This window comes from Juglans regia, chromosome 10, assembly GCF_001411555.2.
Source record: "Juglans regia cultivar Chandler chromosome 10, Walnut 2.0, whole genome shotgun sequence".
NCBI classification, from domain to species: Eukaryota; Viridiplantae; Streptophyta; class Magnoliopsida; order Fagales; family Juglandaceae; genus Juglans; species Juglans regia.
Window position 1 is genome coordinate 13,927,081 of NC_049910.1, and position 12,537 is coordinate 13,939,617.

General features: G+C 37.0%; 2 protein-coding genes across 3 annotated transcripts; one reads left to right on the forward strand and one right to left on the reverse strand.

The window, feature by feature from the left end:
* Nucleotides 1-1,879: 1,879 nt before the first annotated feature.
* Nucleotides 1,880-8,731, reverse strand: LOC109020003 (frataxin, mitochondrial). 2 transcript variants are annotated; one of them, XM_019002388.2, is made up of 5 exons: nt 8,449-8,731; nt 8,169-8,241; nt 7,758-7,805; nt 7,574-7,668; nt 1,880-2,253 (listed from the first exon to the last, which is right to left on the reverse strand). In XM_019002388.2, the coding sequence occupies exons 1-5, from the start codon at nt 8,658-8,660 to the stop codon at nt 2,136-2,138; spliced, it is 546 nt and encodes a 181-aa protein (XP_018857933.2). In that variant the 5' UTR covers nt 8,661-8,731; the 3' UTR covers nt 1,880-2,135. The 2 variants fall into 2 exon arrangements, with proteins under 2 accessions (XP_018857933.2, XP_018857932.2); XM_019002387.2 differs by having other exon boundaries at nt 1,880-2,265.
* A 206-nt stretch (nt 8,732-8,937) lies between these two features.
* Nucleotides 8,938-12,013, forward strand: LOC109020004 (5' exonuclease Apollo). The gene is made up of 4 exons (XM_019002389.2): nt 8,938-9,536; nt 10,073-10,281; nt 10,524-10,631; nt 10,999-12,013. The coding sequence occupies exons 1-4, from the start codon at nt 9,245-9,247 to the stop codon at nt 11,707-11,709; spliced, it is 1,320 nt and encodes a 439-aa protein (XP_018857934.1). The 5' UTR covers nt 8,938-9,244; the 3' UTR covers nt 11,710-12,013.
* The last annotated feature ends 524 nt before the right edge of the window (nt 12,014-12,537 follow it).

A 12,537-nucleotide genomic window follows, 5' to 3' on the forward strand; every position in this document is an offset into this window, starting at 1 on the left:
AAACATCATTCATAGTGCATCACAATGCTCGTTGTTTACTGATGTTCCAAATCCAACCGGGAAAGTTGTCAAAAGACTAGCACGAAAGGCTAACTTATTGGAGCATATCTAGGCCTCTAAATGCCACGCACACAATACAAATATATCCTTCATCTTCTTATCTTTCAAAGCCGTCTCTCTTCACTAAAAAGAATAATACTACATACAATCATTGAATATGCAAGTTACACGTACTCCTTTTGGGAAAAAAAATAAAAAATAAAAAAATCTACTATTAAAAAATAGTTTTTTTATGTAGATCTTAGATTTATTCACTTTTTTCAAAAAAGAATACGAGAGACTTACGTAATTTAAGACTGCAAATATCATTTATTATATGCAAATAACTACTAAACAGTCCCTTCTTAGATTAACCAAGAAATATGGGTTTGGATCTATTGCTTTTCTTTCTTTTATCGTTAGATATTAGGTCTGGTCCTGGCCCCCTCTCTTGTGTTCTTATTTTGAATTTAATGCGATCTTGATTAAAAAGAAAATAGTGCACCATTCTTCCTCATTAACATATACGTGTAACCAATTGTCTTTCTTTTTCTTATTTCTGTCTTTTGGTATAAATATTTACTAATTAAGTCTTCAAAATAATCAAGGCGATGAATATAATAATTTGGATACTTTAGAAGAATTTGTGTTCAAATTTTAGGACAGAGAGTGAAAGAGTAATAAACACAAAATGGATTTTATAATAATTATTAAACATAAAATGCTACTCATATAATATTCGCATAGCCATAAATAATGTGAGGCCCATTCTATATAATTTTTTTCTACTCTAAAATCTTAAAAAATTCGAATATAAACTCTATTGATCTTAATATGAGTACAGAGTTTTACAGGTATAACAATCAACTAAAACAAAGGGCTAAAGAAAGGAGACAATAATCTAAGTGATTTGACACTCTAACTCCCTCATCACGAAGTATATGACTTCCTCCAGTTTTCTTTTCTACTCTAAATGCTTAAAAAAATAAATAAATAAAACCTGTGTTCGATAATCCACTTGCACGTCTTATTAGCATGGAAACCTACTGGGTTGACTAGCATTAAAGTTGGTTGGATTTTCTTCGAGACATTAAAAAAATAAAACTCAAATTATAAGATATTTCATAGACATGAATAGACGGTAGTCCACAAATTCAAATCATATATAGTTCTTGCTTGCCTCATATAATATATAGGAAGGAAATAAATATATCCAATGGGGGAGCTCAAGACTTTCTTTTTCACCGCTCTTCTAGTTTGGATAGCTTCCATAGAATTTGAGGCATGTTTGAACTAAGAATTTTTAGAATTCTCAACACTTATCATGATTTCATTTTTAAATATGACTCAAACACAAAATATTTTTTAATTTTAAAATTTTAACTTTTTTATGTAATCATTATCTAATTACTATTCAAACACAAAAATCGATAAAACTTTTATAATCTTAAAAAAAAATTATATTAAAAAAATACATTGAGACAATTTTTTAAGTTTATAATATTTTTATTTAATTTTTTCTCTCCCCTTTCCCAAAACCTAATAAAACATTTTTACTCAAACTATTTTACTACTATTTACAAAATTCTGACCTATTCCAAATGTCCAAACATGCCTTAATCTCCATGATTTCTTACATCTTTTTTCTATTTCTAGCTAGATGACTTTCTTGAACACATCCAATTAAACTTAGATTGTGCATTTGAAGCTTTCTAATTAAATTTTTATTGAAATTTATAAGATATTTAAATTGGCAATAAATAAAAAGTGTCAATTAGTTTAACACCCCTAGTTATAAGCTGGTGTGAATAACACCCATGGTTACACACCGGTTTGAGAATAGAGTAACTCTATCTTTTTACTTTTTTATTTCTCTTTCGCTAGGAAAAAAAATGCTCCAGCTCTTGAGTGCACAATTACAATCCAGAAGAAAATCTACAATGAATTTGTATATTCCTTAAAAAACCTATGATGATACAGACTTTATATATGAAAAACCAAAAGATAGGGAAAGAAGAGAGGTAAGTGCAAAAAACATCAGTACTGAGAAAAAATACCCAATTGAAACCATGAAATGTCACAGATATCCCAGTAGCTTAAGAAAGATTGATGGGTTGCCCACACAGTTGCTCCAACTCACTTTCAAAAAGTTTCAGTAAATCTGCTTTAGTCCGCCTATAAACCCAAGTTCGAGCGTTCCCATCCCAATCAAACCTGGATGGACCACTGCATGAAAATCACAATCTTTCATACTGGATATTTCCTTAATAAATATTTCCTTAATAAAAAAATTTGAATAAATATTTCCTTAATAATGCAGGTAGCCTGGACTAGGATTGGAGACACATGCATGAGCACGGTTCAGTCATAATGCACCATGGTTTAGTAATATTGTTAGGTTCAAACCCACATCCCAGCTCATTGATATAATTCATAAATAAACACGTCCCAGAAATCATAAAGCAGGCCCCTTTGTTTTACTAGTCATTGGATTCCACCGATCAAAAGAAAAAAGTCATTGAACTCCCTGAAAGGAGCAAGAAAGTCCTGGAAGATTGACATGGCAAAATCCGAGCTACTATTGGTCGGCAACGTGAATGATGTTTCATGGCCTAGCCTGTATCCCGGGGTGTAGGGTGTCTTAGTTGGAGCCTCATGTTAAGGCCAGGATGATTTGGGAGGGTATTCCAGAGAAACTGGAATGTCAACCGGCTGAATGGAAAATAATGTATTTGTCAAGAGGTAGGGCAAATTTGAATAAGATTACTCTCTCAATCCTTCACACATACTTTTGTGGAAATTACAAGGAGAAACCTCAGCAAGATCATCTGAGGAGACAGCATGGAAAATTTTGTGGAAACTAAGCTACGTTTGGGTAGTGAGGTGATCTCAAATGATCTGTGAATAGTAGTGAAAAAGTAATGATAAAATATTGAATAGTAGTCCACTACCCAAACACAGTCTAAAAGTACCAGGGATCTGTGAAACACTTTCTCTGGAAAGCTTGTCATGACTTACTCCCCACAAGACTAAACTTGTTTAAAAGACAGGTGGTTGAAGAGCCTTGGTGTCCAATTTGTGAAAGGGAAGAGGAATCATCTATCTATGCTCTTTGGTCTTGTCCTGCTGCTAGTGATGTATGGGGAGAGGAATCCAGCCCCCTCAAAAAATGGCTGAATGCAACTACTAATGTCTGGGAATTGTGGCAGAGACTGAGTGAAAATCTGAAGACTGAAGAGATAGAGTGTGCAGTTATTATTATGAGAAATCGGACTAGAAGGATTGCTTTCATTTTTGACAAGAAGTTTGACAGGCCAGACTTGATTATACAGAAAGCTGTTAAGAATTTGGATGACTATCAATCTGCACAAAAACCAGTTAACACAAACAATCTCAATCAGACTGCTGGAGCAAAGAGGGAGCTAAGGAAGTGGAAAAAACCAGATGAGTCCCACATGAAGGTCAATTCGGATGCTGCAGTGGACGCCAAGGCTAAGATTACAGGTCTAGGGGTGATTATTCGAGACTCTGTAGGAGATGTTCAAGCTTCCCTGTGCTGCAATACTAATGTCACTCTAAAACCTGTAATTGCTGAGGCAATGGCATTAAGAAGAGCTATGAATCTATGTTCTGACCTAGGCTTCTCGAAGGTTATCTTTGAAGGAGACTGCCAAGAGATAGTCAAGGCTACAAATAATCATCAGGATAGCTGGGCAGAAGTCAGTCCTCTGATTCATGATATAAAAAGCATGCTCAAGAACAGATTTGGTTGGAAGGTTTCCTTCAACTACCGGGAAACAAATTCGGCTGCACACAACTTAGCCAAAATTGCTGTTTCCTTTCCAGAGGAGCACATTTGGATGGAGGAGTGTCCTACACAAATTATGAATGTAGTTTTGAAAGAGAAATTTTGTAATGATTGATGATTATTTTCCTAATAAAAGCAGTGTTAGTTTGCTCTCAAAAAAAAAAAAATTACATTCCATAGAGCCCTGTTGGGGAAGTGGCTTTAGTGCCTTGTCTCCGAAGTCTATAGGGAGAGATGGTAGAAATGAAGTATGACAGCAGAGAATGAGGTGGCCAGGAGTTACGGGGTTGGGCCATGGAAGAACATTCGAAGTGAATGCAGGGAATTTTCCCAATACATTAGGTATGATGCGGGGGATCGAACCAAGATAATCTTGGCAATATGTAGGCGTGCCGATGGGTCTCTTAAAGAAGCTTTCTAGGATCTGTTCAACAAGGATGGTGATAAGGATGCATTGGTAACTTATAGCTATCCAATGGCTCTCCTTGTGGGGGAAAGAGTTTATCCAGGCATCAAAAGATTGGGAAGTGGATCTCTTTCCCTCTTTCTATGCTTGCCGCACTATTGACTCAGGCAATGTGAGGAAGACAAGATGCAGTGGAGTGTTTCTAAAAAGGGATTTATCAAGTCAAGTCATACCATGATGCTAGCCCCCCCACAAGAACATTTCTTTTCCTTAAAGGCAACAAGGAGGAGCAAGGCTCCCATGAGAGAGGATTGGTTTGTCTGAATGGAGAGTTTGCTAAACTATTCCGTCCTAAATACATCGATTCCCCCCAAAAGGCAGCTGGAATTCCCTCCCATGCTTCTTGCATATAACTGGAAAAAGGGAACCATTTCATTCTCAGCGGCTTAGTGAGAGAGTGAGAGAGAGGCTCAGTTGGAATGCTATAGGAGATGTGAAGAATCATTAGAGCAAGACAGACTTTTGTTTTTTTTTTATAAGTTAGAGCAAGACAGACTTGAGCTGCAGAATTCAGAAAGCTAGATTTTCTTTGCTGAGATGATTTTAGTTTTGAAATCATTGTTTTTTAGCAAGTATCATCTACATACTGATTCATTGCAGCTCATTAGATTTAATTTGGCAATTCATTCTGTTTAATCTGGAGATGATTTATACTGGAATTCAGAAACTCAAGGTTTATACACATTTTGGTGAAAAATTATTTGTATTGTAAAATATTCTTCAACATTGATTTATAGTTTCCATCTAAATGTCAGTGTTATATTCCCGTAAAAGTTAACTTAGTTAGAAGCTGTTCACGTCATCAATTTGACCACCCCTAGAGATTTGAAAAGGTCCAGAGCTGGGCTTTTGACAGTTTGTGTGTTTCTCTGTAAACAGAACAGCATGCCCAGATATATGGAAATCACATCTACATCTGGAGCTATAATCTTTAGGTATAAGAAATGTCTAGATAATACACCCTCTTGTCGCACATCCACACATGATACACAGAGTACCATTTAGATGCAAAATACAAACCAATCCAGTTGCCGTGGGAGGGATTCTGAAAACTTTTTTTTTTAGTGGCTATAGCTTTCCTCCAAAGGTGATTGATTATATAGTTTTTCTTTGGAAGGTGATTGTAATAGGAAAGGTAGTTGAAAATGAGTAGAGAAGACAGCGAAGATGACTTTTTGTCAAAACACCTTGTTTTTTATACCACCAAATATCTGTCAGCTATAAAAACCAAAAGGATCAAATCTTCTAAGCTGCATCCTTCAGAGATGACAGACACAATACATGACCATATTATGAATCAAACCTTAAAAACTTCAAGGCCTACCAGAAGATAAAGGCCTACAGAAATTCATGTCGTGTCCTAGGTCCTACATGCGTAATTGAGCAATAAAGATGGCCCCATTAGCACATTGATCTAATTTTAAACAGCTCCCTGATTGTTTTGCTAATTGTAAAAAATTCCAAGCTCTAAAGTAAAAGTGTGGAATGAACGGCTCCTGGGTGTGAATAAGACATATCAAACAAGAGGCCACCATGTCATAGACACTTAATTTATATCTTTTCAAACAATAAGTATTCCACTAGATGTTTGGGGAAACCATATATATTTCCAGATTGAGAGTTTGCCAATAAATCAACAGAAACATTATGTACGACCCGGTGTCCCTAAATTGGTGATTGTTTAACTCATACGGGACTACCCTTTACTCATCAAAAAATAAATATATCAACAGAAACGTGAATCAAGAAAGAAAGAGATGCCACATATTAGTTTCAATGGTAATTGCTAAGAAACACATATTGATTAGTGAGCTTCTGGTAATCTATACAACAAGATAAGAAAGAATGAAGGTTTTAATGAATTGCAATGTAACCCAATCATTTTTAACAACATGTCAAAATAAGTAATATACTGACTAATATGTTGTAAGTAGACTTGGAGTAAGAATTCCATTGTGAATAATTCTCAACAAGAATGACAACATTCAAAAGATTTGAGCTGAATCTTATAGTACACTCATTAGAGGATCAAGGTCCTTGGAAATTCTTAAGGATTGTAGAACTCTGAAATTAGACCAATCTTGGCTGTTACTTTGTAATAAACGACCTTAATTACCACATGTTAGTTAGCAACATGATCTATAACATCATAATTCTTTGCAATGTTTCTACTTCAAAATGGCTACTATGTTACTACAGATTGTTTTTTTTTTTTTTTTTTTTATAAGTAGATTGTTTAACACAAAACATTCTAGTCCAACCTCTTCATTGGCCTTTAAACATGAAAATCACAACTCCATTGCCAAACATTAACTGGCCAGAACTCATAACTCCCTATGAAAGTTTGTTCAATTTTATTCTCTTGCAGGCAAAAAAAAAAAAAAAACACAAATCCTTCTCTTGCAACCATTTTTCTAGCTCTGCATCTTCCTTATCCTTTTTGAGAGTGTCTTGCATTTATTAGGCCAATGTCCTATTGATTTGCAGGAAAAGAAATAGATTATACGATCAGAATCAACGTTTATCAAGGCCAAGCAGTTGTAAGAAAACAGCGAGAACAAGAACAAGTTTCTACATAGCGCAAACTCAAATGGAAGAGATATAGTGAAAAAACAAAAGGAAAACAAAGAGAGGGGAGGGATGACAATATTTGATCATTATACGATTTGATTTAGGTTGGTGAAGTAGAGCTGACACGGAGGAAGACAATGGCGATGTGAGGATGGGTGCCAGGCTGCGTGTTTCTTATTGAGGGAGACGAAGCATGAAGAAGTCTCTCTCCTGCCTCTAACGTTGTTAGTCCCATTAGTTTACTTTTTCTAACCTTTCAAGCACATTTGGTGGTGACAGGAGAATGCTGTCAGGGTTGATGGTGTGTTGTAATTATGGTCATTCGTCACAAAGAAACGGTCAAAATTTGTCTAATTTCAGAGTTATGCAATTCCTTAAAATTTCCAGAGACCTTGATCCCTCATTAGAATCTTGTTTTGGAAGATATTGGTGCAATTTGAGTCCGTTTCAGTTTATATTTGAAGTTGCTTTTGCTAAATCCTTGGGCATGGTGACATAATGTTATTCAACATAACCAGCTTCAAGAACATTCGCATACCAGGTTAAAATGGTACTTGTAAGGTGTAAGGATTTCTTGACAAAGCCATGCCCGACATCTTTTTTTCTTTTTTTTCTTGATAAGTAACCACAACCCAAGACCTTAAAACACAGCCAACAAATAGTTTAGAAAAATACTATACATATCATACCTTACTGGGGAAAATAACCAAATTTGTCTATTTGGTGATTGTTTATTCAACACATAAGTACCCAGATCCCCAAGCTTTAAGGTTAACACCTCATTCTGCCAAATTAATAGCCAAAATATGTAAGAACAACTATCATACCTTTCGAAATAATAACTCATTCTAAAAACCATTCAATCGTTCTCACCCCATAGTCTACATCAAATCCATCAATTTCGACATGATCACCATATTCCTGTGCACCAAAGACCAATCAAAACGACAGATATCATGAGTACCTATTGCTATGAAAGAACACAGAATATCGTATAATGTAATTTTATTTTTTACCGGGCGACAAGAACAACTCACACCAGATAATTCATAAAAATAAAAGAAATCTTGAAAATAAAATCCATATAACAACTCATACACAAGAGGACGTTTTGTGGCCAAACGCGGATTCCTTTCAAACAGCATTGTATGATTGTTCTAAGCTGCTCTTTGTAAAATGGATACATGGAAAACCAAGTCAAACATTTGAAGTACGCAAAAGTAGCAAGATTTTCAAGCATTGAATACGCATATAGATAATGTACAGTCCAATGGCGACGAATACCTCCAGCTTCTCCAGAAGATAATGTATTGCGGAATTAGCTAGCGTGTGAAACTCATCCTCCTGTAGCACGGAACTGTTTTAACATTACTCATTAGCAAACTCACCGTCCCCCGTATCAATTATCCTAATTTTAGAATAAAAAAAACAAAAACCCCTCAGTCGAATTTAACAAATAGAAAGTTATCACCACATGGAACGAAAAATAAATCCAAACTTGTATTTTTCGTTTGAGTTACTCCAAGTTTCTCGGGAACCAAACGAACCACAAAGATAAATGTACCAGTAATCAATGGCGGCGGGGCCTTGAAAGTCGTCGGCGAGATTGACTGGGCCAGAAGAGAAGGTTCTAAAAGCAGGAGAGCATCGAGGGGCCTCGGATACCGAAGATTCTAGAAGCAAAAAACGTAATATACGAATCGAAGAAGATGAAGAAGGAGAAGGCGGCTTCAGAAGCCTTGGGAGCCTTCTGAGAAAAAAAAGTTTGGAAGCCATAGCTCAGCAAGGGGTTGGCAGGGAGGGACAGCTCGTTTCGATTGGCAAATGGCAAGAGAGTGAAATTTTTACGAGCTAGATACAGTCGAGTGCGTGCGCAAAGCACCGGATAATTGTTTTTTTAAATAAATAAAATTTATTATTAAAAAATTAATTTTTTATTATATAAATCTTGTATTTCTTTTTTTTAATTACGTGACGTTGATTTATTTCACGATTATAAATATTATTTTTTATTTTTTATTTGATATGATGCCTATGGACGTTGCTAGACTGTTTAACCGGGCTGGTTTGTCTGGTCCGGCCTGGAATCAGGTTCAGGATTGCTAGATCCGATTATGGTTTTGTGCTGGCTAAAATTCGAGTTCATTCAAAATCGGCCCTATCTAGTATCTACACCAGTACCCGGATATTAGTTAGAGGAGTTCTGCTGCGGTTATCGAAAAGGTAATCCGAATTGATTTAAAAAACAACCACCACTCTCTGTCCGCTAAAATAGCAGAAACTCTCTGCTCCTCTCTCTCCGTCCTCATCCTTGCCGGTGACGGTCCTACAGAGCCCAAGAAACACCGCCGTTGCATGCAATGGACAAGGCCCTGATCTCGGTGGACCGGTGGACGGGCTACAGCCAGGCCTACTTCTTGACTCACCTCCACTCCGACCACACCCAAGGCCTGTCCTCCACCTGGTCAAAGGGCCCAATCTTCTGCTCCCGCCTCACCGCCAAGCTCTTCCCCTTCAGGTTCCGGGACTTCAACCTCTCGTTGCTCCGCGTCCTCGATGTCGGCGTATGGCATTCCCTCTCTCTCTCTCCAACCTCCACCGGTACGCAGTCCGTCGTCCAGGTCCTGGCCATCGACGCTCACCATTGCCCTGGTAAGTTTTACTATAGAAAGAGTACAAATAAACAGAAGTAAGATTTATAGTTGATGTCTTGGTTTAATTACTCACCAACTGCTTGGTTCAGGTTTTTAAAGAATAGAATCCCTTCTTTCGAGTACTTAAATTTATAATTAGATTTATGATTTTCATTGGATTTCTTTGCTTTATAGATTAGCTACATGTCAAGAAAGAATGAGTTCTTGTCAAGTTTTAGCAATTCATAGTACGAGTTCAATTCTTAGTGATTGTTGATTGGTGTGTCTCTGTGGCAAGTGCGCGCTTGCGTATATGTTAGGCTGATGTTTATGTGTGCGTGCATGCGTGCCTACATGTGCTGATTCTTCTTATTGTTGGATGATGCTTGTAATTTGTGCACATGTAAATGACTATCCTTTTTCGGGGTGTGATTTGGTTGCTAACTAGTTCATTTGGAAAATTGATTTTGTTTTGAACAGGGCACCTGGTTATAATGTTGAACCTAATTTGAAAATGTTTTTATGATTGTTCATTTCTATATCTTTATTCAACAGGGGCAGTTATGTTCTTGTTCCGTGGAGATTTTGGTTGTTTGCTTTACACCGGTGATTTCCGTTGGGAAGCAACTAGTAAGAGGGCAGATATAGGGAGGACCATGCTCCTCAATGCTCTCAAGGATGACGTGGTCAACATTCTTTACTTGGATAACACATACTGCAATCCATCATATGGTTTTCCGTCTCGAGAAGTTGCTGCTCAGCAGGTGCACTTGCGCGTCTCTCTAAGAGGTTCATTAGTTTAGCCTAGATCGTTTGGTAAAGTCTTATGCACTTTGCAGCTGCGTGTAAGTGAACAATGACGCTGATCTGTAGATGCAAGTAGTTTATTTTTATGTTTTAAAATTTTCATTTTTTTTAATCCGATATCGTATCAATTTACCCAAAAACATATCATATTAATAAAAATTCTTGTTTTGCTAGCTAATCATTTGATGGCTTCTTACAGGTTGTCAATATCATTGGCTCCCATCCTGAACATGACTTCATTATTGGGATTGATTCTTTGGGGAAAGAAGATCTTTTGCTTCATATTTCTCGTGCACTTAAAATAAAGGTCCGTTCATTCCCTTTTTTCAGGAGATTCTAGATTTCTATTTATGGATTACCATTATGGTCTCTGTAAAGTGCATGATGGACCATGATGCATATGCACCTAGGAGGAACTTCCACTTTGGAAATGACTGCAGAAAATAATATAACATTTTATCATCAATGTTGTAGCCTTTATGTTTTCTATAACATTTGAACTGTGTCATTGATCATATGACTTTAAAGTTAAAAGCATGCCGATATTCTTATTTACTTTTTCCCCTATGCTAGTATCTACATATATATGTTGGAAACTGTATCTTTAATATTTTTTCTTCTGATTTGTTAGCTATTCATTTGTTCACTCTATTTTCTTGTTTTCTTAATTCAAGATTTGGGTGTGGCCAGAACGCTTGCAAACTATGCACCTTCTTGGGTTCGATGACATATTTACCACCAATACCTCTCTTACGAGAGTGCGAGCGGTTCCTCGTTACAGTTTTAGCATTGAAACTTTAGAGGGACTGAATGCAATGCGCCCAACCATTGGTATCATGCCATCTGGTCTTCCATGGGTGGTGAAACCTCTTGAAAGAGGTGACAAACTTTTTGGTTCTCTTTTAACTTCTCGTTACAACAAAAGCGAATGGAGTGGAAACAGTGGGAACTGCACTGATAAGCAAAATGGAGGTCTAGGTTATGTGGAAAGGTTTCATGAGTACATTTATTCTGTTCCATACTCGGATCACTCATGCTTTGCAGAGTTGGAGGATTTTGTAAAACTTGTCCAGCCGACCAGCATGAAAGGCATTGTCTCTTCATCTACTTGCTATGTTGATCCTTTGTACTATTTTGGCCGTCTTTGTGGAGCCAACAAACCAGCTCAAGGGTTACATCACAAACATAAGAGAAAAGAGAGAGTTGAAAAAGTTCCAGCTGTCTGGACCAGGACTTCCTTTAGCAAGGGTGTTTCTGCTGAGTCAGAGTGGAAAAGAGGAAGAACTGTGAAGGTTAAATATTCGGGTATTCATATGAGCAGGATGCGTGCGTTGAGACGAAGACAGTGCGGGGCAAAGATAGTGGAAAATGACTGTCCTGATTGATTGTTCATTGTTGGCAGTGAAAAGGTGGTGTATCCAAAGGGTGGATGTAATTCAACTAGAGTTCGAAATTCCCCTGAAACTTGAGGTGTAGAAAAGGGTATTTTTATTCCTTTTCTCCCTCATATCCATTTTATTATTTTCATTGCTTTCTGTGTAACATTGTAGAGGGCAAGATAAGAAGAAACTATTTCATGGCCCATTGCATTTCTGATCAAAATTGTCTGAGAAAGTACAATGCTGATAACTTGTTGATTAATAAAGAAATGTATTTGTATGAACACGAAACCATTATTTTTCCTTGATATTTTTCGCTACATCTTTGTCCATTGTATTATTTTGGTTATTATTATTTTTGTAAGTAAATTCTTATTATTTTGATTATTGACTTCAGAAGTTTGACACGCTTTCAATAACAATTTGACAGACATGATTCTACATGTTGAATGCCACTGTATGTACCTAGAAATCCCTGTTCATCCAGGCCTGGCTTTTTCCGGCCCGGTCTGGAACCTGAATTAACTGTTACTTGTCGACCAAAACTTGGGTACACCTAGGCAGGGTACCGGGTTTAAAACCCATTCCCCACCCCCCCCAATGCACTGCAAAAGAAAAGAGCGTATATATCGAAGTATGGGGAGCTCGCACTTCCAGTTGCTAAGTTGCGAAGAGTTGAAGTGCTAGCTGCAGCCTCACTTCCCAAGCTATCCAGCAGTGTCTCTCCCACCTGGTTGAACGTCCCACTCGGGTCCGTGACATTTACAGAGGTGTAAAGATGTTGCACAGGTTCAAACTGCATGACACCAAATATAGAGTTGTTCGAGTATCGTA

Coding starts and splice junctions, on each gene's coding strand:
- LOC109020003 (XM_019002387.2), bottom strand. CDS start 8,660: ATGGCTTCCAAACTTTTTTTTCTCAGAAGGCTCCCAAGGCTTCTGAAG. Junction 8,242..8,448: donor CCCGCCGCCATTGATTACTG/GTACATTTATCT, acceptor ATGTTAAAACAG/TTCCGTGCTACAGGAGGATG. Junction 7,669..7,757: donor GATTTGATGTAGACTATGGG/GTGAGAACGATT, acceptor TTAATTTGGCAG/AATGAGGTGTTAACCTTAAA.
- LOC109020004 (XM_019002389.2), top strand. CDS start 9,245: ATGGACAAGGCCCTGATCTCGGTGGACCGGTGGACGGGCTACAGCCAG. Junction 9,537..10,072: donor CGACGCTCACCATTGCCCTG/GTAAGTTTTACT, acceptor TTTATTCAACAG/GGGCAGTTATGTTCTTGTTC. Junction 10,282..10,523: donor GAGAAGTTGCTGCTCAGCAG/GTGCACTTGCGC, acceptor GGCTTCTTACAG/GTTGTCAATATCATTGGCTC.